Here is a 25,597-nt window from a genome sequence, read left to right as displayed (position 1 = left end):
AATTCAAATTTGAGTGACTAAAAACATATTTGGTAATATGAAAACCTCAAAAAATTGGAAGTTGAAGTCCTTTTCGAGTGAGAATCTCTAAATCTAGGTCGTTATTGAGATAGACACAAATTGACTAAAAATCATATACATTGAAACAAATAGTTAACAATGTTCTTGATCAAAGGTTCGAACTCTCCACACGATAGGTTCATCTATCCTACTAAAATGTTTTTGATATGCAACGTCTCCAAGACTTAATTCATTTATCATAAAATATCATCCACCGTATTAAAATTAATAAATTAAAAATAAATAATAATGTAATGTTTAAACGGTCCATATCATTATTATTTCAAAGTTTTTAAAAAATTAACTATTTTAAAATCACTCTTCCCCAACAAAAATCTACCAATTTGACAATTTATCTCTCGTAAGTTTTCTTTTAATAGTAATAAAAAAAAATCAAACAAATAATCAATGATTAAAATAAAAAGAAAGAGAAGTCCTAATAATATTTGAATACAATTGAAACAAAGAACACGTGCAAATGTTCAATCAGTGACAAAAAAGAAGTTGATGAATTGATTGCAAAAGCATAACTAATACACAAAATAGCAACAAACGAAATTAGTAAGAGAATTAATAATAATAATAAAAAAGAGTAAAAGTAAAAGCCAAATTCACACATTGGAGTTTACAATGTTAATTTTATTTTTCTCACGAAAAAAAATCGAACCTTAGACCTTAAAATTAAGTAAATTATTTTTATTAGTTATTGTTGTTATTCTCTCAATCCAGTATAAATTGAAAGAATACAATTTTAAGTTAACTTTTGAGTTCAATTGCATCTAAAGGTTGAGAATTTTTCAGAATGTTTTAGTATTTTGTGTTGTAGTATTTTATATTATGTTGTTTAATTTATGTTTATTTCTCATATGTAAAAGTTTGTTAAATTGTTGGTCTCTATTTAAACGTAGTGAGATAGAAACTATGAAACTTCAATTATTTTCTATCTCCAACTATTTCTCTTAAAGATTCCAACTTGTAAATTTTTTGAGAAATTACAATACCTAAAAATATCTATTGAATTATGCAAAAACAAATTTGCATAATTGATAAAATATCAACCCAATATAATATACAAGTGAAAGAAAAAAGCAAGAAGAGTGGGCAATGATATTTTTATAGAAAACTCCTTGATGTATTGGTAAAAGAGAATAAACTTGATTGCAATTTTCTTCGTGCACTAAAAATTTGTGGAGAAAAAGAATAATATATATATTTTTTTCAAAATGGAGAAAATCTAAACTCTACCTTTGAATCCAAACTCTATAAACTCTATCTTTCTATCTTCTTTCTATCTTTGAAGTTGATAGTACGATACTACTCTTAATCTTTTATTAATTAACCTTACAAAACTATTTTGGAATAGTAATTTTTTTTGGATGTTCGACATCTAAGACATTGAAAACCTAAAATTGTGTAGATTGAGAGTAATTTCATCACTTGCAATTTTAAAAGAATATGAATTTGATGATCTTGTTCAATCTTAAGAAATGATAAGAAGTCCCTCTATTCAATCCTTTTCTTTCTTCTTGTTGTATATCTCGTTCCAGACCTAGGTTTCTATTCTCTCACCAATCCAATCGTCATTCACATTTTTTCTTTTTCTTTCTTACCAATGCATATCTTTACTCAGATGTCTCATATTTCTTGAAAGAGAATAAAAAAAAAAGCAAACAATTTAAATGATGGGATTTGGTATGATACTTATGAGATAGTTGAGCATGATTTTCCAATCTTTCTTTTCTTCGAGCGATAAGCGGGACTGCCACTAGAAGTAGAACCCAATATTTCTTTTAAAGAATGGAATCTCCTAATTGTTAGGGAGCAACTAAAAGAGATTCTTTAACTACAAATAATTCAATTCAGATGTAGGATATCTATCCAAAAGTTTGAACCCTGTCTATAACTCACTATAGGCTCAAGAAACAAAGAGAGATGTGTACAATACAAACGGCATATACAACAAGAAAAATGATTATTTCTTGATTTTTCATGTCACCAAATAATAATGCTTGTACTGCCCTTTTAGACATTAATACACCAAAAACTTCAATCACTGAGAATATGTTCTGCTACTAATATATTTTTGAAATCATAGCAAGATGCATCCATTTTGGCTCAAAATGTACATATACAAATATGAACTTCTCTAAATCCTAGGGTTGAATTGTAAGTTATTAGAATTTAAGAACATCACCCCAAGTAATAGTGTCCCTGTATTGAAATTGGATTGAAATACTATATCTCAATTCTCAAACATTCTAAGAGATTGTGTAAGGAAATCTATTTGCAAGATGACTGAAAAACTCGAAGACTGATTCACATGTATATTTCAAATTTCAGTTAACTGGTGAATATAATTCCTTTCTTTTTTTACTCAAACAAGCTCATCAGTAATTAAAATCAGTACAGAACAACATCTAGCAATTATGAAGATCCAACCTTTAATCTTGTCGAAGCTTGGATCCATGTCCGCCGTGTCAATGCAGTTCAACTCTGAGAGCCCCACCACCCTGAAATAAATAACATATAATTCAAGCTGAACCACCCAGAACAAAAATCCTCAAGTGAATCAAAGACTTGAACAAATTTGCAAATAACGGTAGACAACTACAGATGAAAATATCATTTTTGCATGCGGAATGAGGATATGGCAGCCATAATATACTCTTAATTCTTAAACATCAACATTTTATAAAGATTAAATTTGATCTGTTGCATATAATAGGTGGGGAAGAAGTGATATTTCTATGGAAAATTTTCCAATAAGTTCGTGAGAGAAGTTTACCATCATTTTGGATAAAGGATATCATAATGACCAGGGCGATAGAGCAAAGTAATGAAAGGGATCTTTATCTCAGAGGCAGCACTACCACTTGCGACCTCAGTGGTAGCAGGAACAAAATCATGGTGGTTTACACTGAGGCCACCAGAATCACAGGAGCTTCGATCAAGGTACAGAACACGAATCGGCACACCCAAAGCATCAGATAAGGCAATTATGTGTACATGATCACTCTCTTCACCCATTGGTTCAACTGCTGTCTTGCAGAACTGTGCCAAAGAGGATGAGATTGGAAGTCATGATAAATAGGTTCTCTTTCTTCTTAAATAAGAAATTAAATGTTCATTTGACTTTTTACAAAGTTAATACGAGTCCAACCATGTTCAGGTCTATGTCTAGTTTCCCCACCAAACCAAAAACTAAAAATTATCATCATAAGTGACCAACCCTTGGAAAAGTTAACCCCCAAACACAAAGACCAAGGCTTACTGTTGTTTGGGATTCTGATCCACCAAAAAGGGAATAATAGCAGACCAAAAGGTCAAAAGTTTAAATTTTTTTTTTTTTTCTTTTGAAATGGAAACAAGGTTGAAAAGTTTAAATCCCCACATGTGCACTCAAAAAAAGGGAAATAATAAGGCTAAAGTGATTTCATTTAAATATAAATGTGATGATAAAATCATGAACCCAAGGCTTAGTTTATTTAATGAGGGAATAAAACCATATGGCAATCCATCATGTCTGATTGAATAGAAAAAAAAAAAAGGATTTGAAATAGAATTTCTGAAACTTTGTTTACTACAATTATTATGAAGTCTGGAATAAGAAAACGGTGGTTGATACGATATTGTTTGTTAACATTTAGATTTTTAGAATGAGGAAAAAAGGTCAACAGACCCACAGAAAAGACTTTGAACCCATAGAACAGCAATAGGAGAGAGAATGGTTATCTATTATGAAGTAAAGATGTTGCTCCAAAATAAGAGCAAGGTTCTACATTCTTAAGTGGGTTATACTTATTCCAATCCCAAGAAGAAGTAAACAAGAGCGGAAATCGTAAATATCCATTCTTATTCCTGTCCAAGGTATACATGGTCTAAATCATCATTATTGCTTTATAACAATTAGCTGCTTCTGCTTGAAACTACACTTGTAAAAGGGTTCACCTAGCCAAATCAGCTTAGATTTCAAATATCTTGTAGGGTTGAATTTCCAACATAAATCTAAAGATAAAAGTCAAAACATAATGCAAAACTTATAGGGGTTAAAAATTTAGGAAACCTGATCAACCGTTCCATTTGTCAATCCCATAATAAAAGGCTCAAAAAATTCTGAACGCTTTTGTATTTCACCTGATGTAACAAACCTGAAAAACATAACAACTAGAAAAACAATTTTGTCAGTAGAAATGGAAAGAGAGAATTCAATATTGAATATAAAACATCACTGACCATAATCAGAGATAGACTGGTCCCGACTCCTAATAACAAGTTCTTCATGACTGCATCCAAGAAAAATAAGAGTCAAATGCAATCATGAATGGCAAAATTTCATAATTGATGGCAACAGAAAATTGCACTATCAACTAAAAATTCAGGAATCAAAATTCCAAGGTAGAAGGGCAGGTCATTGACACCTTATAGAGGATTCATTTCCTTGAAGAGCACTTTCCAGCTGCTCAAGGAATAGCTGTAAAGATATTTTAAACATATTTATTAATAAATAATTTATATTTATGGCACCCATCATTAACCACCAAGGATATCTAGCCAGTTTATACCAAAATGAAACAAAGACAGCAATAATAAAGAAGGACGAGTCTAGGCTCTAGACATCTTTAAGGTAGTATAAATCTGGAACAATGTATTTAAAAGTTGGTCCACACATTTTTAAAGAATAGCTCTAGAGTCTATATATGAGTTATGAAAAAGACTGGACTTCGATGAGGTAAAGACATAATATACAAAATGTTCGTATTCAAAGTTAATTCAATATGAGATGTCATTGCAATGACGTTAATGTTAAATCTGGCATCACAAAAAATAGATTCTCATCACCACTTTTTTTCTTTTTGTTAAGAGACAATTTCATTAATGGATGAAATTACAAAGTGGAGGGGCCAATTTCATTAATAGATTCTCATCACCACCTTTCCATCATTGAACTTGCAGCCCCCTATAGTCCTCTTTAGTTTGGTCTAATTTCCTCATTCATATCCATCAATTGGAGAGAAAGCACATACTTAGATGGAAAGGTTCAAAAAAGGGAAAATAAACCTACTATACCATCACAAACTGCAAAGAAAACATCTCAACAACAATAAAATTGATAAAGATGGAACTACGAGATAATCCAATATAAGGCACTTGGAACCTTCCTCTTGAGTATGGCATCCCAAGCCCTATAACACTCGACAATTGCTGGGCACCTTCCCTCACTGACTCTCCTATTTATAACAAGATACATCAACTCCCAATCTAATTGCCCTTATGCCCCTTACTAATACCATACCAATCTCCCTAATTAAGTATCTTACACAATATTTATATATGGTATGTTCAATAACACATTTAGAGACTAGTATGAATAGTTCTCAACTTCCACCAATTCCAGTTGAATGGAAGAAATAAGCCATACTGCTTAGAGCATAGGGCGATAATGTGCAATAGATTAATTGTTTTTTTTTAAAAAAAAAAGGAATGGTAGGAATTTACCGCAAAAAAATCTTCAAAGGTAAATTCTGTATATCCCAGACTTCGAAGTGTTTTCCTACAATTTTCAACATTTGTTTTGATGCGATCAACTTCAGTTTTGTCTTGTGACTCTAAAATGTGTTCCTGATTTGAGAGGCCAAGTCAGTAACAGCTGATGCTCGATGATGCACAAAAAGTATAATAGCAAAGTAAATGAGATAAATTAAAAGAATTAAACTTACAAGATAAGAAAACATGAAGCTTCGGAAAAAGCAGTTCCCATCACCACGTGTTCGACGAATGGCAGCATACTGGCCACTGAGCACCTGCATAACATGTAACATAAATAATTATTCCAAGGACAACTCTACTAAAATAACAATAAGCAACAAGTAAAACCTTAATTTTCTCCAGCAAAATTGGACTTCCCGATTTATATTCAGCTTCTAAAGAAGAAAGTGGTTCCTGCAAAACCATTGCCATTAAGATTCATTACGGAGTAAAAGAAAAATTAACTGATAAAAACATCTTACTACAAGGCCACAGTTGTAAGGCATTCAAAACATACGTTAAAAAGGTAAAAAGAACTTTCAAAGAGTCATTCACTTCTTTCTTTTTTAATTAAATTTTTTTATGGAAAACTATTCATAGAGAAAAAGTGAAAGAGTTCAAGGGCATACAAAAAACCAAGCACACAAAAGCCCTACTAGAGAAAGTGGACCAAGAAAGTAAAATGTAAACTAAAGAGTAATTACAAAAAGTCCTCAAAATTGAAGCCCAAAGGGAAGCTTGAAACTTCACCAAGCCCAAACATCACAAGAGTCCCTTTCCACCCCTAAAAAACAAGAGAAAGAACTACTTTGAACAGAGAGACTATTGCTCAAAGAATACAAACTCCAAAAGGAGTAAAAAGAGTGGAAAAAGCAGAGAATACAGATTCACTTTCAGGAAATGAAAATGAAAAAATAGAGCCAAGCCAAAATAAAGTAGGAAAAATAATAACTAATAAGATGGACCTCCAATTGTTAAGATACGAATTAAGAACAAACAAAAACATGATAAAAAGGGTTAGAACTGTAGGCCCAAAGGTTAGACACCAAAAACGCCATTAAACATACAGAAAGGGTGGCTTTTGAAGCAAAAAGCAATGCAGAATCCCACAAACATTTCTAAGTTCTAAATAATTTCCAAACCTAGGTTACGTTTTGAGAACTTCCCAAACATGTTGCAGCAAATAAAATAAGAGTACTACTTCATAGCATAATTTATGGGAAAAGAAAGAAAGACTAAGGAGTAGAACTCCGTTTCCTACATGCATAGAATCATAAATAACACAGACACGTGAAGGAAGAGGAGGGAAAAAGTGTGGCAAGATCAAGACAGGACAATGCAGGAGACTAAAACTTAGTTGGGTGAAACATGCCTTGTCACCGACAAATGGAACTTTCTCAGCTTCCTGAACAAAAATTGCAGATTTCTGCAGCATGATATCATCATCACCCAAATTGCCCCAGGAATCGTATTCTGATGTTTGAATGGATATTACAGACTCCGCTTTCCCATCTGCATCGAGATTTTCCTGATTCTGCATTCTTTTAACGAAATACTTCTGTTTCAAGTCGGGTTTGAAAAACCTATTCAAGAATTTCCCTTGGAACTTCACTGTAATGATCCACCCAGCTCATAAACTTGCCTACTAGGAGGCCACCTGCTGAGCGTTGAAAAAACATTATCTAGCAATAAATAAACGTGTAGCAATAGCATTCTTCTTCTCATCTTTCAAGTTAACAACTCGATCATTCTCAAACCATATGATACGGATAATCGAATGCCAGTGAATATAGACCAGGCCAGTAATTAAAAAAAATAAAAAAAAGAAAGAAAATATTGCACATCAATATCAAACCACTTGCAACAAACACAGCTTTAAAAACCTAATACAGTCGGCATCCACTTTCTTAGCCGAGTTCTTAAAGATCGTGATGCAAGCAAGTAATCTATCCTACTAAAGAACTAGAAATTGCTCGTAGTTATAATGGACACAAAAAAAGTCAGGTTCCAGTTCGGTCATCAAATAAAACATAAAAAATCGAGATAGAAACTGCACATCTTCACACATTGCTTCTCAATGTGCATTAGTGATTAGATTGAGCACTTCGCATCAGAAATTAGGGCAATCAACAGGAACTTAAAATATGGAAATGAAAGTGTAATAAATCACTGATTCGAACTTAATCTATAAGGAAAAAGATATCGAAATCCAAAATTATTAAATCCCCTCAGCCTACACGGTAAACACAAAAATAATTTCCCATGCACGTAGGGTAAACCCAAGAAAGCGATGCAAACATCGAAGCTCAAATCCATCCATACTAGAAACGGGTAAATCAGAATCCAGATCCGACAATAAGCAAGAATCAATAGGGGAGAGAGAGAGAGAGAGAGAGAGAGAGAGAGAATCTTACAGAGGACGAAGGGAATGAAGGACAGTGAGTGGTGAGTTGTCAGAGGTAGGGGGAAGCAGATACTAAAAGAGGAAAGGGAAAAGGGCGCCATGGAGGGGAGAGATAACCATTGTTGAGGTGGGAAATAATGGAGGGAGCGTTGGAATGGGAAATGAAGGAGAAGTGGGAGTGGTGGAGGGAGGGATTAGGGCTGAAGAAGACGGAGAAGAAGAAGAAGAAGAAGAAGAAGATGAAAAGAGGTCAACTATGGTGAAAGCTAAAATTAAAATTTCCGATGAATCTGAATCTCAATCCGGCCTTCTCTTTGTTTCCAAGATGGAACAAAAATACAATAAATTTTATTTATGATTTATGACATCAATTTTCTAAATTTTTTAATATTTCAAATTTATTGTATTATTAATCAAAATTATTTATAAATTGTAGTAAAATTTTCAATAACTAACTTGATACAAAAACCCAAAATCCGAGAAAACCAAACCAATCTAGGTAGATTTGAATTTGGAGTTAAATGTAAATTTCATAATTGAAATCAAATCTCCGTATCTCATTTATGAAAGAAATATAAAAAAAAACGACACACATTGTTGAATTGTAAGAACTATTTTATTCATATCGTAACTTTGAAATACCTAAAAAAAGTGTAAATCGGAAGATAAGAAAGGTAGCATTAGAAAAATGAACCAAAATCATTGAATATACTCATTAAGATCATTCAACAAATACTTAAGTTCTTTTAATTCTAACAACAGGTGAAAATAGGTTTAGGGTACTTCTTAATTGATTGCACCCTCTACGTAAATTAATTGCCATACAAATAATGATGATGATCATTCATGCAAGCAAATACGTGGATGGAGTTTACCAGTTTAAATAAAGTCACTTAAATTGCTTTCAATGATTGTTATCAAATATCCATCCTCAAATGCTAGCAATTAATTGTTTGCATGAACTCTCATATATGTAGTGTGTACATGGAAGAAATTTAATAACTTACCATTTTCAAAATATGAAATAAATTAAAGCTCAAAGTAATTCTTTTTTCTTTTTTAGTGCAAGATTATACTTAAAACTTATTGTGTATTACTACACCGTTTGAAACATGTGTTTAATAAAAAAAAATATATAGTTAAAAGATTATCTTTCATACTTTAACCTTAATAAATAATAAACGATTTGCCACTTAGAGATAATTTAGACATTGATATTATTTAAATCATGAAGAAATCAAATCCATTTGACTTAACAAGTAGTATAGGAAATTAAATATTCTCCTCTTTTAGACTTGTGAAAATGCATTTGGAAAGAAAAGATTCTCACCTACAACCAAATTGAATTATATATATTATGAATTAGACCTAAAAGAAACATTTTGAAACTATGAACACCAAAATCAACTAAGGCCAAGAATAATACTCAAAAGTACTATTTAAACCCAAAAAAGCTCCCAAGTTGGGCTAATGGCTATAATTTCTGACTTTTGTATATTAACTGTTTTTTAAACCACAAGGTTATAATTCAAACAAGATCTGAAGAAAGGATGAAAAATATTAAAAGAAAAAAAAATTGATCTCTAGATTTAGATTTTGAATCTACCATCCACATGTTTTTCAAAATATTACACTAAAAGTTATGAGTTAGTTTCAGTTGAACCTCTTAATTTCAAAATGTGACATCTTTATCTTCGAGACTTAAGTTTTATTTAAATTTAAGAGAAATTGCATTAAATGAAAAAAAAGAAGAAAAAAAACAGGCTTATAACATCTATTTTTCATATTGCAATTTTGATAAATATGACCGTAATTAACGATAATATACTTTTAAATACACTATTTTTACAATTTTAAAAATGTAAATGATGTAACTACATTATTATAATTTTCTTTTGCTATTTTTACGAATTTTTTTAAATTTAATTCATAAATTTCAATATTTACCCTTTTAAACCATTTTTCGTCCGTATTATTAGCATTTATTAGTTACTTAAAAATAGTTAAGAAGTGAAATTTTAATAGGGTTGAAAAATAATAAAACTTAGTAAATTATAATTTTTAAATTAATTATTAAAGATAAAAAATGAGTATCTAGGAAAAAATTAAAATTAAAAGCATAAATCTTTAAAAAAAAATTAGGCCAACAAGTAAACAAAATTCAAATTAAAACAATAATTCTAGAACCTAAAATAAAATCCATCTTAGAATTAAAAACAAGGTACAATAATTTCTTTAAAATGAAATTATTTTAATTGATTAAACTGTTTCCATTTTTTTATAAATATAACAAAATATACGTTACTATTTTACTATATTTTAAAAATATTTGAATTTATTATTTTATATTTAAAAATAATCTTATTTTAAAATTTATTATTTTTAAAAAATAAAAAGAATTAATAAATTATTTACAGAAACAAAATATTTGACAAAATTTATTAAACAATTAAAAGAAAAAAAATTATTACAAAGTGTAAATATTTTGTTAAATTTTATTTTGAACCATTTTTTTATTATAAAAAGCTAAATTTAAAATAAGTTAGAATATATTATAAAAGGTTAAAACCATGAGACCCACTGTTTTAAGACATGTGAAGGGCAAAAGCAGAAATAGGGATAAACCCTTAAGCCCCCACTATGGAATCCTCACTATTGTTACTCACACGCACCTGTTGTTAAAATCTCTCCTTCACTCTCTCTCCCCAGCTGTCTGTTTCTGTCCTCTTCTTCCCCTTCAAATGCCTTCCTCCTCATAATCTCCCCATCTTCAATCTCAGAATTACGATTCCATTTTTCTCTCAATTCTCTCTCTCCCCCTCTGTTTCTTCTTCAATCTCCTCCCCATTCCTGGGAAGATCTTTCCCAGGTTCTTTGCCATGGAACCTGATAACATCAAATTCTTCAATGTGGGTCTTCTTGTTCTCGCCACTTTACTCCTCGCAAAGCTTATTTCTGCTCTTCTCAATTCCAGATCTAACAAACGGCCTCCTCCCACTGTTAAAGGCATCCCCTTTATTGGGGGATTGCTCCGTTTTCTTAAAGGTCCGATTGTGATGCTGAGGAAGGAGTACCCTAAACTTGGGAGTGTTTTCACCGTTAACTTATTGCATAAAAAAATTACCTTCTTGATTGGCCCTGAGGTTTCTGCACATTTCTTCAAAGCATCTGAGTCTGATCTTAGCCAGCAGGAAGTTTACCAGTTTAATGTCCCAACTTTTGGCCCTGGCGTTGTGTTCGATGTGGATTACTCCATTCGTCAAGAACAGTTCAGGTTCTTCACTGAGGCTCTCAGAGTCACAAAACTGAAAGGATACGTAGATCAGATGGTTAGAGAGGCAGAGGTCAGTATCAATGCATCATAGATCTAATAAATTGATAAGAATTTAATAATGAAAGGGAAAGGACTATAATATTCTTATTCATTTAATGCAAGCGTCAGATAAGGATTGTAAATATTAGGATTCTCTAAGAACCTGTGCTCTGTCTAGTTTTACTTATCTCCTTGCTAATGATAATGCATGCTAAATTTAACATCCATCCTACTTTTCTGATGATTACGTCCAAGTCTTCGATTTCCATTCTCTTTGTTGTACATTATTCTTTAGAATCTCTGTAACCTTGGGATGTGGTGGGGGTATTTTGAGCAGGATTTCTTCTCTAAGTGGGGTGACAGTGGGGAGGTGGATCTCAAGTATGAGTTGGAACATCTTATCATCTTAACAGCTAGTAGATGCCTTTTGGGAAGTGAGGTTCGTGATAAGCTTTTTGCGGATGTTTCAGCTTTGTTTCATGACCTTGACAATGGAATGCTCCCTATCAGTGTTATGTTTCCCTACCTTCCTATCCCGGCTCATCGTCGTCGTGATCAAGCACGCAGCAAGCTTGCGGATATCTTTGCAAAAATCATAGCTTCCAGAAAATGCAACGGGAGTTCAGATAATGATATGTTGCAATGTTTTATTGACTCAAAGTACAAAGATGGGCGGTCAACAACAGATTCTGAAGTCACTGGTTTGCTCATAGCTGCTCTTTTTGCAGGTCAACATACTAGTTCTATTACCTCAACTTGGACTGGGGCTTATCTCCTCTGCCACAAAGAGTACATGTCTGCTGTTTTAGAGGAACAGCAAGAGCTGATGGGTAAGCATGGCGATAAGATTGATCATGATATCTTGTCTGAAATGGACAATCTCCATAGGTGCATTAAAGAAGCTCTCAGACTTCACCCTCCATTGATTATGTTGATGCGAAGTTCGCATAGTGATTTTAGTGTTACAACCAGAGAGGGGAAAGAATATGATATTCCAAAGGGTCATATAATTGCCACATCTCCAGCTTTTGCTAATCGACTTCCTCATGTGTATAAGGATCCAGACAGGTATGATCCAGACAGGTTCGCCCCTGGGAGAGATGAAGACAAGGCAGCTGGAGCGTTCTCCTACATCTCGTTCGGAGGTGGCAGGCATGGGTGCCTTGGCGAACCCTTTGCTTATCTACAGATAAAAGCAATATGGAGTCAGTTGCTAAGAAATTTTGAACTGGAGCTAATATCTCCTTTTCCTGAAATTGATTGGAATGCTATGGTTGTGGGTGTCAAAGGCAAAGTTATGGTCAGGTACAAGAGAAGGAAGCTTTCTGTTAGTTAATGGGAAGAACGTCCAAGTCTTTGTAAACTTAACCGTATCTAATTATTGCTGGGATGTTTGTTTCTCCCCCCCACCTCCACCAACTTCATTTATGCAATACTTCAACCGTTTGTGCTTCTAGGAGGTTTCTATCATCGAGTTTGACCACATGTCCCTTTCAGTGTTGAATCTAATTTATGTTAGTTTGTAATATCAAGTTTTGTTATTGTTGGAACCATTTAGAATGGGTGTTTCTGCATTCTAAGTTTATTAAAACCTCCAAGTTTCTCCATAGCCTAAGCTGAAAATAATGAGAGAAGACATGATACAATCAAATTGAATTTTCATTGCCATTCAGAACAAGTTTGATGGGCGGAACAATATCATATTCCATCGCAAATGGACCTGTTTTTTCTTTATTTTTTATTTCGTCATTATCTTTCCTTCAAAAAAATGTTCAGACCAAGATCATATCAGAAAACTGGAGCGTATTGAAAATTGTTATAATACAGACGAAGTGCACGTGATTCCTATATACGTTTTCAACGGGCATAAACTAGCAATTAATACCCATTCGCAAAGAATCTCACAGCTTGCAGTTAACGGTTTTTGTTGCCTCTGAAACCCCTGTAAAATGTAAGGAATCCAGTAGTAAATGAGAAGGCTTTATAGCCTGTCAATCAAATCGTGATACGTATATATATTAAAGGATGGAAAACAAACCTTCACGGAATCATGTTTGCTGAGCAGGATTTTGCGACACGTCAACCAACCTTAAACTGATGAGTTTGGAATGATTTTCAGAAGCTCAATGTCAAACAAAAGAGTCTTGTCTATCAATCCTTGGTTCCTCAACACGAAGGCCAATGCTCGTTGGCCCTGAAAGTGTTGCAGTCAATAGTGAAAAAAAAATCCTCCCATGTGTTCATGTAACCGTATATAGGTTTAGTATAGAAAAATGAAATGTTACCGAGAATGTCGTTGGCCTTGGACCCTTTTTATTATAGTCATTATCAGGATATCCCAATTCTGGTGGTACTATAATCCTGCTCGAGGTCATGTGGATTATAAATATAGTGCATACATTCAGAAAAGAAAAATGCACATGCAATTTGCATTTATGTACAAGTATAGTTCATTACATTTTAATTTATTAACAACTTGCGTTAGATCAAATTGTATATAGTTTGTACAACAATGTCAGAGGCCACGCAACTTTATCTCAGTAAAGAAAAGCTACATCAAACATTTCACGAATTGATAAGCGATGAAGTGTAACCAATAGTAATTTTATTTAAAAACGCGTCAGTTAATAAATATTCAAGGTTAATAAAGAAAAGGCAGAACCTTCTAACACCACCCAAAGTCATTCCCACAACAGCTTCCTCAAATGCTTGAATCACCTGACATAGAGGAAAACCTAAGAAAGCTTAAATTTTCAAAGAAATAAGTCACTAAGATTTAAAGCTAAATCGAAACCTGTTAAGAAAATTAGTATGAGCGATGATAACACCATGCAATTAAACAACAGCAAAAAAATTTAACATATTGAACAAGCAAACAACAATTAGAGATTTCACGAAAAAGACAATAACTACAGTTTAATTTAGTACACCAACAAATGGAACACAAGTCATAGAAACAGTACAGTAAGTTTCCGAATCATCACAATTAAGTAAAGAAAGGCGCATCTTTCCAAATGGTAACATATCTCTCACCTCTTGAGATCCTAGCCTAAATTTGAAGAAGGCCTTGTCGTCACCCTGAGCAATAATATAGCAATAATATATTAAGATTCAATTAAACGGTCGAGAACATCCTTAGACTCCAAATCTGAGAAGCCAAAGCATTGCCTACCTCGAAAGAACCACCCTTTGTCTTATTTCTGGCTTCAAATATGCGGCCATAATACCCAATTGTATAGCCATCCCAATCAACCTAAAATAAACATATAGGCCTTGAAAAGATGCAGGCAATATCAATTTTCAGTTTGGCTTTGCTTCTTGCTCAATCCTCAATTAGAAACTTCCACTCAAAACATAAAATATTATAAATAGCATATCAATTTATGTTCGTGAGAATTATATATTCTTATATAAAAGATATAATATTGAAAAATAACTCCATTAAGCATTAAACATGTAATGGAAGCCATCAACTTGACATATTTGAGAAATAATTTCTTTCCAGAGTCTTTAGTTATCCATAAACTGCACTATCTTACCACAACGGTATCTCCCACTTTTGGTGAGGGGCCTTCCCCTTTTCTCAGATCCTGCAGTCTTGTTAAGTAAAGTTAAAACAAATAAGACTTGTGAGAGCATGAACAGAAAAATATAGTATTTTATTATAACTTCATAATGCGTGACCTTATATTGAAGACCTGATTCTGTCTCAGTATAGTCCGAATATTTCATTTTAGTCTTGCCGTAATCCTTCCCCCTAAGAGCTGGCACTGTATGTGTGTTCAAATATACCAACTATTAACAAATCCAGGTTCCTCAATTTTTATTCTAAGCAAAAATTTACATAATGGTATCAAATATACCAAAAGGGATTGAAACAAAGCGTGACCACCAAAAGATACTTCAAGGTACATAATATCAATAACGAAACCACGGTAAAGTACCCAAATATTTCTGTCTCATTAAAAGATGGCTATCCTAAGTATTTTTTTTTTCTTTTTCGTAATGGAAAACCAAGTTTGCTTGAAGATTAAAAAAAAAGCAGTTTCAAAAAAAAAAATAAATAAATAAATAAATTAAGCATACTAAAAAAAGATACTACACTCTAACAATTACAAAAATTCTCCAATTAGATTTTATACAGCCATAATGGCGTATTGGCGTATTATTCAAAGATAAATATTGTACTATTTTAACAACATAAATTATTCAAATCTAATTGATAAAGAACTAACGTCTATTCACACTTTAGACCATAACTTAAACTGGACAACAAATAAAGGATAACAATTAACTAACAAGTCACAAGATAAAGAAAAAAAAAAACAAAAATTTGCTAGTAAAAAAAGATTTATCTGACAGAAATCTTCCTATATCTCAAGTCTCAACAAGTTCAAATGCTACCATACATCTAGAGCCCTGTTCTGTCATACAAGAATTTCCCCAACTCGGTCTTAGTTCTTCAAAGTGAAGGTTTTGTTCTGACTAAATATAATAAGCTATTAGCATCAGCAGAGTTTGTTTTGGAAACTGCCTAGTTTCCCAAATACTTTGTTCAATCATACTGCACAAAGTAACAGCTAAAAATGATAGTATTTTTATTACAGTATGATAGTTATGTAGGACTTCCAACGGTTCTTTTCTGCATAGCATATTTGAGATAAATTTAGTTCAATAATACCCAAGTCAAGATCTAGATCTCTGCCCCAATATTTGACCTTGCTGCCAATAACTCCTCCTACAAGTCACTAAATTTAATAGGAAAAATGCTAATAACTAGACGTTCATCTTCTAATTAGATCTACTTAATCGGCTATATTAATATCAAGATTATTACCTTAAGAACTCACTATTTGTCTGTGGAGTAAATATTTTGGTTTCACTCAAATAAGAATCACCAGCCTCTAAACTTAGCTGGATGGATCATTAAGATTAAAGTTGAAGGAGTTGTTGAGACCTTTTTCTTTCTCCTAACCACTAGGCAACACACAATATCCTAAGAGTGCAAAAGTTTTCATGGGATCGATGAGTGTGGACAGGGGCAAATTGACTACAAAGTTTCAAGATGTAAGGAGAAAGTGGTATTGAGATAAGATAATAAAAACAGAAGGATATTCTAATGGATTTCAATCCACTGCAGATGGAAACCCAATCCCTAGACATGTCCAGCAACAGGAATGAGGGAGTACCACATGAAATTTTACCCGTCCTACAACAGTTTGCCCACGTTTCAGCTTTTGTTGTATTACCACCAACCAGAAGGAGGGAGCATAAAGTCGTTCGACCCAGGTCAGTGTGATCCCTTATCCTTAGTTTAAAAAAGAATGTGATAGATTTGCTGCTCAGGGATATGCTTTCAATAGGGGTAACTGGACCAAGTATGAGCCAATTTCTACTCCTGTGTTGATGGAAAAGGAGAAAACGGTAGATGGGATTTCTTTATAGATTATTAGGCTCCTCAATAGGGGGGCAATCCCAAATAAGTTGACCATACTGCTGCCGTTTATTTATGACCAATTGAGTAATTGCCTGGCCCCTTACCTAACATTTCAAAAGAGACAATTTTGGGTGGAAGGAGGAAGTGAAAGCCACATTTTAACAACTGAAAACCATGAAAACTGTACCTGTGCTGGATTTTCCAAAATTCAATTGCCGTTCATAACAGAGATAGATAACGTGCATCATGAGTTGAGGATCGTACCAATGCAAAAAGATCTTGACCCCTATCATGATCATGGTCTACCTCAAGGTTATATCCGTTTATGAGCAAGAATCGATGGAGGTTGCGTTGGGAACTAAGCAATGGCAGCATTATTTAGTGGGATGAACGTGTAGATCAAAAGGCTCTAAAGTTTCTCCAAGAACAGCAAGTAATTTCAGGGGATTATTGGACAACAATTTTGATAATCAATACAAACCAGGGTCAGAACACAAGGCATCTAATTGCCTAGTCTAAGCGGGAAGAAGATTTAAATTCATAAATCACATCAAAAGTGGCAAGAGCAGTTGTACCTTAGATACCCATATCTAAAACCAAAGCAAAAAACTACAACGTGAAGGAGCAGGCAACGGATAACTCAAACACCCACTATCCCTAAATAATCAACAGAAATGAACGAGCGGTAAAGCACAAGAAATTACTATCAGCAAACTCAGATGCCACAGCTACTCCATCATCTGCAACCTTCAACAAGGCTCCAGCGAGTAGACCAAAGGATGAGAAAACCACAGCCCTTCGATCAAATACAACCTTGAGACATCCCGCAGTAGTGTCACCACCTATACATAAGAAATGCAAACAAGAATAACTGAAAAATACCAATCGACAAAACTTTGCAAACCCAACTCCAGAAACAACAATGAAACAAGTACCGGAAGAAGAAGAAGGGTGAGAATCGTGGGGAAAGTTAACGAAATGGGGTCCGCTGCAGCTCTAAAAGAAAAAAAAAAAAAAAGAATAGCAAAATGCATTAGGAAGCAGATGGAATCGGAGTGGTGAAGAGAAAGGGAATAGAGTGAAGAAGGTACGGTGTTGAGAGTCTTCTTCCGGGAGAAGAGAGTGGGGAATTTGAGAAGAGAACCAGTAGCGGAAATGGATGCCATTGTTGAGAAGTGGAAGAAGGGTTCGCGGGAAGATAACGGCCTCACATTTGTAATTGGACCAAATTGCCCTCCTTCGCCTTTTATTTTGGTTTCTACATAAACCTAAACTTATGTTTTTAAATATTCTATTTTGATATCATTATATGTATTAAAGTATTTTAATTTCAGTTTAACTCCAAACATTGCTTTTAATTATTTTAACTTTAACCTTTATAATATTGTTTTGTATTGTAGCTTTATGCTCATGTATTCAATCTTTTTTACTTAAAAGATATCTCTTACTTTTCAACTTTTGTTCAAAGTTATTTTTGCTCTAAACTTAGAGAATGTGTTTGAGATTGATAATTGGAACATTGATTTCCTAAGAAAAAATGATTTAGGTAAAATTGGTTTTGTAAGCTTGATTTCTAAAACAATTAAATTTATGTTTGGAAACAAACTCTTAAAATTAATCTTCAATCCTTATGTTTGATAACAACAAAAGTGATTTTTAAACTAACAAACTACAAAAGAAAATGTGTGTTTTGGATATTAAAAAATTATATAAAAAAAGGTGGTGATTATCGGTTAATCACTTCTTCACAATCACCAAATTGGCGATGCTTCAAAAATTGATTTTAAGTGATATTCTATTTTCATTTTTTAGGTTATCAAACCCCATATTTTTGTGTAACAGTGATTTCGGATAGTGAAAAAGCGATCTTCGTAGAGTTATCACATAATTACCGAATATTTTTGTATGAAATAGCAACTACAATATTTCAACCAAGTATACAAAAATTATTTTATTTTGGGTTTAGATAAAAGTTAGTCAAATCATTCCAATAAAATAAATAAAATATTTTTAAAAATAGAAAAAATTTAAATTTGAAAATAGATAACTAAAATTTTAATTCAAACTCAAAATATCTAAAATACTTTCTATTTTCTTCCATTTATATAAATTAATTATTTATTAGATAACAAAGTATGTTTAATTATATATATATAATAATAATAATAATAATAATAATATAATTTTTATGTTAAATGCATATAACAGTTAGATATATTGTGAAAAACATTTGCACTGTAATGATTTTAATAACTTAAGAAAGTTGCATTTAGTGATAATTAATTTAGATTTAGATAAATGAATCGAAGTTCCAAGGTTTTACAAGTGTATTATCATCCTAGAAATAAAGAATTCAAAGAAAAAGAGAGTTTAATTAAGAAAATGACTCAAAAGAACAACTAAATATAAACATATATTGGATATAATCATTTACAAATAGGAAATTAAAAAAAGATGACAAATTTAATTTCCTTTTATAATATAATTGTGCCTAATAATTTTCTCCTCCCACTACAAATTACAATTACATAACTAAATTACAGAAGGATCATCAAACATATTTAATAATGAGGACATTTACAGAACATGACCATCTACCAATAATTATTCCTAATTGTAAGTGTAGAGCTCTAATCAAATCAAATCAAATCAAGGGGAGTTAACCATTGATGGTTGGTTAATTAGGGTTAGCTTGTGAAGTTGAAAGTGTGTTGTTGCTTTTTTCAAGTTCACTTATCCTCCCACGTAGCTCGTTATTACTGGCAGTTGCATCCTGTGAGAGACCCAACCCAACCCAACAACAACATATAAATCAAACTTATAAATTGTAAACTAGAAGGTTTTATGTATATATGTATGTATGTAGATATATATATAGATGTTACTAACCCATAATCTCTCAGTCAAAGTAGCTATCTCCTTGTCTTTTTTCATAATTTCAGCTGAACTAAAATCAATCTGAAACATACGTTCTTTCTCCTTCACTTCTAGCTTCTGGATTGCTTCATGCAATTGGTTTCTAAGAGTATCAACCTTTGAGGAACAAAAATATGATCACACGATCAAATTCTCATAACCCTATATTATTTTATACGAATTCAAAAAGTTCAACACAGTGTATTTGGAGTCATGGATATGCTTACTGTGCTTTCCAAACATCTATACTTGTCCATTTCATTCAACAAATAAGTCATCAAACTGCTGAAATATGGATCCTTAAACCTGTAGACAAAGTGAAGAAGAAAAATTAAAATAATTTAAAATTGAAACTTTTTCTAAACCGAAATATAATATATATTGATGATTTTATTTAGTCACCTTTCCGGCCTGAGCAGATCAATTAACTTATCTTCATCCCCCCTTTCCAAACTTGATATTATACTGGCCATATTACCAAATGACGTTCCATTTGAGTTGACGGTGGGTGGCTGCAAGTTGGAAGAATGACATTTGGTTTAATTTAATTTGAATGCCTTTATGAATTTAATTGCATCCATCGACAAAACTCGAATTTCACAGTATTCTTATTATCAAATCAAAAGACACATAACAGCTTGAAAGTGAATATGTATTGTACTTTTATTCTTCAAACTTATTTTGTACTATCAATTTAATTAGTCCATGCGATCCATTATTATAACTAAAATCTAGCGTGATTTAAATATAAAATCTTACAAATGCTAAGTTCTAAAGATGTAAATTATTAACAAGCTAGTCTTGTTGTCTCTAATCCAATTTTTATACTTCTAATACATTTGCACTTTAGGTCCCTAATCATTTTTCCATTAAGAAACTAAAATAGTTCATTTTTTGTTAAAACTTAATAGCAATGAGTAGAAGTAGAGTTTATTAACCTATTTACCTGTACAGAAGGTCGTGGTTGTCCGATGACGTGGTTGGCCATACTAGTGGACGGAGGAGAAGGTTGGTGAGATGTGTAACTGTACATGGTTGATCCGGGAGTCGATCCAGGTTTAGCTGTAACTTTTACAGTTGGCAGTACTAGTTTCTCAAAAACCCCATTAGGCTTGGTTGTAGTTGTAGTTGTAGTTGTAGGAAGGACCATCGAAGAAGTAGTAGTAGTAGTACTACTGGTACCTGAGAGATTTATACAGTTACCCACATTTGCTCCACCATTCATTTTATCCATATTATTATTCGATTCTGCTAAACGTCGTCTTGGAGCGTAACCCACCTCTTGACAATTTTTCGTCCTATATCATCAACAAACCATTATGTGGGTCAGATTAAACTAAACATCCTAATGAGATTTTAAGGTTTTATTGATAGCCATTTGGTTTTTTATTTTTTAATTTGAAAAATAGTGTGCACTTATATCTTCTCAATTTCTTATAATTTGTGTACTTGTAACTTATATATTTAAGTGTAAGAGTTACGAAAACAATCTTTTAAAAATAGGGTTTAATTCTTTGTTAAAATGAACTTGACTCTATAATATAAACATCATCTTTGTTCTTAGATGTCAAAAGGTAAAAGAGGAGAGTTTATAAGTTGCTAAGTTTTTTCAAAAAATAACTGATGGGTTAAAAGAAGGTTTTACCAGTAATCTTTTTGAAATTGGATCAATCGTGACTCAAGCCTCGAAAGTACGATGGTTTTCTCAAACCCTTGCTTGTCGTGAGCTGGTTCCACAAAATTAGCTTCCAACACACCTGATAATTGTATATGGAAAAGTACTTAAGAAATTGAATATATGATCGATCATATCCCACGTTTTCTACCAATTCTAGAATGAACAAAAAGAGCTAACCAACAACTCCACGACCGTCACTACCAGCCGGATTCCATATCCTCCAGAATGGCTGACGCGCGACAAAAAAGAAGAAAAAATAAAGTCAGGCAGTTTTAAGAAATCATAATTGTTTTATTTCATTCTCTTATAAGATCTCAATTTAAGAAAATAAGGATGACCCCAACCTTTATTAACCGATTTTTGTGGTAAACATTGAATCCCTGAACGTCGATATGAGATCGTGCATCCTTCACAAATCCAATTGTCACCTTTACACACATCTGTAAAATCAGTTGAGGTGAGTGTAAGTTACTCCGAACATCATCCATGGATTTAAAAAAAATAAGAGAAGAATGGAGAATTAACGATTACATCCGATTGTTTTTTAATTGCCTTGACAGGAAGTTGATGAGGTTTATATATTATCTCCTTTGTTAACATTAAATCATCCGCAAGATTATGATGTTCTACGTCTTTTCCTCGCAGAATAATTCTAAACCCTGATGGCAGACTGAGATACAGAATTGATGCATAAATCTACCGTTCACCAAAAGCAAAGAAAAAAAATGTTAGTGGCCAAATATGTATAGACAATTAATTCAAACTACATGTATAACTTAAATATAATGGCATTGCATACCCTCAGTGAATGTCGGTAGGTTAAGTAGTGGCGTGAGTTAGGATATTGTTGTGCCATTTTTATGTTCTTCTCATCTCGATTCACTCCTCTAATTTGAATGTCCTGTATCGCATTTCAAGGTAAAACATACTTACACAATTAAAAATAAAATGTGTCTTTTCTAAATTAATATTAAAAGAGAAATAAGTTATAAATCTTACATGTAAATCAGTATCGAAATCAAGTTCAAGATGATCTTCGTCATCTTCCCAAAGGTTATATATAATAATGCGTGTCCCATGATCTTTCACAAAATTGAACTGCAAAGTACATCAAGTAGAAAGATGATGACTGTCTTCAATTAAGAAAAGACTATAGTATATAGATAGAATAATAGTAATATTCTTCGTAATTTCTCACTTATTTAGATAAATAGTTAATAACTATCATCATTATCGCCTTCGAAACCCTTTCTTATTAGATCATCCTTTATTTTGATCTCTAAACGCAAACATTGAGGCTAAGCTTGTCATTTCTGTTGGCCTTATTATGATTAGTCGCTAAGAAACTAATTAGATAATAGATTTATATATTTTACCTGTTCTAATAGTTCTTCGATTGAATAAGGAGACCATTGGGCTATAATTTCTAGATTCCTATTCCAATCATCTTCAGAGCGCATCATCTTGCTCCAACAATCTTCTTTAAACTCAAAGTCAACCTTAACATAATTATAAAAAAAAAGTCATTAAACCATCATTTTTTGAAATATTACATTTCATGTATATATACACAATCTATATATGAGCAAATAGTCTTGTCTTACCATGGGAACCACAATATCTTCCTTCCCGGTTTCTCTCAAAAATGTGTATGACAACATGCCAATGCTTTGTGTTGACCTATAAAAGAAAATCAACAAATGTGTCAACCAAAGTTATCCTCAGTCTAAGTTCATAGGTGAATAAATTTACTATTGTATCATCTACAATTGTTTAAAACTACAAATTAATCACATGAGTTGAACGAAACAAACAAATCAAATTCTAACCGCCCATCTAAATGTCGTATTATATGTTACATTAATACATAAGAACAATAATTTAATACGAACTCCTAAGTAATATAAAATGAATGGTTATTTAATCGTAAGTCTTCCAATATAAATAACTCACCCTCTTTGATCACTTCCATTAGAGCGGGAAAACACAATAACATCTGCTCCAAGCCTCATGGTACTTGTTTTGAACCCATTACCATCTAAAACAAATTATTTTATGTATTACATCGATATAGAGATTGAAGAATTGAAAAAAGTTTATCAATCAAAAGCTAAAAAACAGTGAAAGAGTTGCATACATTGACCAATAGTATTGGGCATGTTTCGTTTTGAAGAATAACCAAGAGACATACAACGCCTCATTTTATCAGGGCACATCCCACCGCCATTATCTGCAACAATAATGTAATAACTATTTGAATATTGATTGACAATATAGCAGTTTTATTCCATTGAAATAAAGGAATTATATATTTGATTCACATTTACATATTGATCGTTACACATTACCTTCAATCAGCAACATTCTACTCCCATCCCTTTCGTTTATCAACATGTCAATGTTAACATATGTAGCCCCATTGCAGACCTAATAAGAAATTAATTAACATCAAACACATGAAACTAAAGAAAATTTTAAGTATTTCACCTAAATCAGAGACAAATTCTCAATACCTCATCTAAAGAATTATCCAAAAGCTCTGCAAAAGCTGTTGAAAGAGAAAGATATATTGAACATGTCAAATTTAGAAACAATATGAACTAAAAAACTACAACTTTTACCTCCCAAAGCCCACTTATGGCTTGTTGCATTTGAGTGCAGAAATTTTGGATGAACTCTTACGTGATCCATACCAACTACAAAAAAATATATATATAACTTAATGTCACAACTAATTTTGCTATGTTTAATCATCACTATACTAAGCCACAACAAGATTTATGAATCTATATAGTAAATAACATTGTTAATCAAGAGAAACAAAGGATTATAAAACAGAGAAACAGCTGTTATCCTAATACCTGAGCTCGAAATAGGATGACCGTTGCAATTTCCTTCGTAATCCCCAGCTTTCCAGAACTGTCTACAACTGAGCGGATTATCCTTACATTCATCTTCCAAATTATCCTCCATCGGAGAGATATAAGGAACAACTTCCAACCCCGTAAGATTCTCTACTTTCAGTGAACTTGAGGAAAAATGGGTTTCGTACTCAGAAGATTTCACAGACCTAATCGGCTGAACAAGAAGCGGTATAGTACTGAGTTTAGGTGACTTCAAAATCGAAACAGAACCATCGTCCTCACTGGAACTACCGTTTCCGCTTTCCGAACCGTACTTCCTCTTTTTTGGATTAGAGGCATTAACAGAATGGGAAAACGAATGGTCACTGTCATCACTAATGACGAAACAGGAGGCGGAACCTGCATTATCAGCGGTATGAGCGGAACCATTAATGACGGTGGAAAGGGAGTGAGCGGCATTAACGTCGTCGACTGCGTCTGCGGAGTTGGGATTGTGAATAAGGGAAGAAGCCATGAAGAGAAGAAGAAAGAGAATGGGGAGTTGTGGAGGTTTTGAGGATTTAGGAAGTGAAATTGGCGCGAAGAAGATTTAGAGAGAAGACGAAGAGAATTGATAGAGAGCAAAAGTGCGGACGGTTTCGGTTTGATCGTTATTTGTAGGCCAATAATGTGCGCGCTAATTTAGATTTCCTTTCCTATTTTGACGTAGGAAATAAATATATAAACAATATTCTTGACTTATACAAATATTAACTTTTTAACCCTAAGTTTTGATGAATATGTTACACCCTTTCATATTTAGGTGTTTTCTTTTTTAGACCATGATAAAAGTCTCAGAATTTTATCTATAGTTTATAAATATTTAAATTTATTTTGTTATTTTTAAAAATGCATTATTAAAAAAATATTTTTTTTTAGTATTTGAGTTTTTGAAAACAGTTTTAGAAGCCAACTTTAAATAATTATATGATATTTTAAATTATAATAATAACTCTTAAAAATCATACCTTTCTAAAACTATATTTTTTCTAATTTTAAAAAAATCAAACATAAATGTCATTTTTCAAAACTCATGGATATTCAAGGAAACTTGGGACTAAAAATAAAATTTATTATGAAATAATAAATTACTTTTTATTTTTTATTAAAGTTAAATAATAAAGTACTATAAAAGTTATTTCCTTTTGTTAAATTTTTATAAATATAACTAACATAGTAAGTGTCCGTATAACAATTTAAGAAAGATATATTTAACCGTGATTATTTTTTCATAATTTCATATTTGTCCTTATTAATTTTTAACAATTTTTTAATTATCTCTTTTATTATTCTTTATGATTTTTTCACTTTCGTTTCGAGTTATTTATGTTCTATTTTAGATATATTACTTATTTTCACT

General features: G+C 32.3%; 4 protein-coding genes across 5 annotated transcripts; 1 reads left to right on the top strand and 3 right to left on the bottom strand.

Moving 5' to 3' along the window:
* Positions 1 to 2,250: 2,250 nt before the first annotated feature.
* Positions 2,251 to 8,327, bottom strand: LOC101204814 (OVARIAN TUMOR DOMAIN-containing deubiquitinating enzyme 1). Of its 2 annotated transcripts, none has more exons than XM_004152111.3 (10): positions 8,001 to 8,327; positions 6,959 to 7,243; positions 5,935 to 6,000; positions 5,778 to 5,861; positions 5,557 to 5,679; positions 4,479 to 4,531; positions 4,294 to 4,343; positions 4,124 to 4,224; positions 2,846 to 3,111; positions 2,251 to 2,570 (listed from the first exon to the last, which is right to left on the bottom strand). In XM_004152111.3, the coding sequence occupies exons 2-9, from the start codon at positions 7,124 to 7,126 to the stop codon at positions 2,848 to 2,850; spliced, it is 909 nt and encodes a 302-aa protein (XP_004152159.1). In that variant the 5' UTR covers positions 7,127 to 7,243; positions 8,001 to 8,327; the 3' UTR covers positions 2,251 to 2,570; positions 2,846 to 2,847. The 2 variants fall into 2 exon arrangements, with proteins under 2 accessions (XP_004152159.1, XP_011653009.1); XM_011654707.2 differs by having other exon boundaries at positions 6,959 to 7,246; positions 8,001 to 8,305.
* A 2,542-nt stretch (positions 8,328 to 10,869) lies between these two features.
* Positions 10,870 to 12,639, top strand: LOC101205062 (sterol 14-demethylase). The gene is made up of 2 exons (NM_001308880.1): positions 10,870 to 11,334; positions 11,641 to 12,639. The coding sequence occupies exons 1-2, from the start codon at positions 10,870 to 10,872 to the stop codon at positions 12,637 to 12,639; spliced, it is 1,464 nt and encodes a 487-aa protein (NP_001295809.1).
* A 348-nt stretch (positions 12,640 to 12,987) lies between these two features.
* On the bottom strand, positions 12,988 to 17,978 carry LOC101203685 (peptidyl-prolyl cis-trans isomerase FKBP19, chloroplastic). The gene is made up of 11 exons (XM_004152272.3): positions 17,832 to 17,978; positions 17,676 to 17,736; positions 17,445 to 17,582; positions 14,988 to 15,073; positions 14,843 to 14,893; positions 14,476 to 14,556; positions 14,337 to 14,381; positions 13,966 to 14,021; positions 13,589 to 13,664; positions 13,342 to 13,497; positions 12,988 to 13,245 (listed from the first exon to the last, which is right to left on the bottom strand). The coding sequence occupies exons 1-10, from the start codon at positions 17,904 to 17,906 to the stop codon at positions 13,393 to 13,395; spliced, it is 774 nt and encodes a 257-aa protein (XP_004152320.1). The 5' UTR covers positions 17,907 to 17,978; the 3' UTR covers positions 12,988 to 13,245; positions 13,342 to 13,392.
* A 1,439-nt stretch (positions 17,979 to 19,417) lies between these two features.
* On the bottom strand, positions 19,418 to 24,712 carry LOC101203924 (protein MICRORCHIDIA 7). The gene is made up of 19 exons (XM_011656019.1): positions 24,196 to 24,712; positions 23,956 to 24,030; positions 23,848 to 23,882; positions 23,683 to 23,761; positions 23,472 to 23,564; positions 23,288 to 23,372; positions 22,939 to 23,014; positions 22,711 to 22,833; positions 22,334 to 22,432; positions 22,134 to 22,235; positions 21,860 to 22,030; positions 21,679 to 21,762; positions 21,512 to 21,563; positions 21,302 to 21,413; positions 20,603 to 20,954; positions 20,059 to 20,168; positions 19,884 to 19,962; positions 19,630 to 19,773; positions 19,418 to 19,513 (listed from the first exon to the last, which is right to left on the bottom strand). Exons 1-19 carry the CDS (start codon positions 24,710 to 24,712, stop codon positions 19,418 to 19,420), a joined length of 2,484 nt encoding a protein of 827 aa, XP_011654321.1.
* Positions 24,713 to 25,597: the final 885 nt, after the last annotated feature.

The sequence above is a fragment of the Cucumis sativus genome, chromosome 4 (genome assembly GCF_000004075.3).
Source record: "Cucumis sativus cultivar 9930 chromosome 4, Cucumber_9930_V3, whole genome shotgun sequence".
Classification (NCBI taxonomy): domain Eukaryota; kingdom Viridiplantae; phylum Streptophyta; class Magnoliopsida; order Cucurbitales; family Cucurbitaceae; genus Cucumis; species Cucumis sativus.
This window is presented reverse-complemented; position numbering and strand designations above follow the sequence as displayed.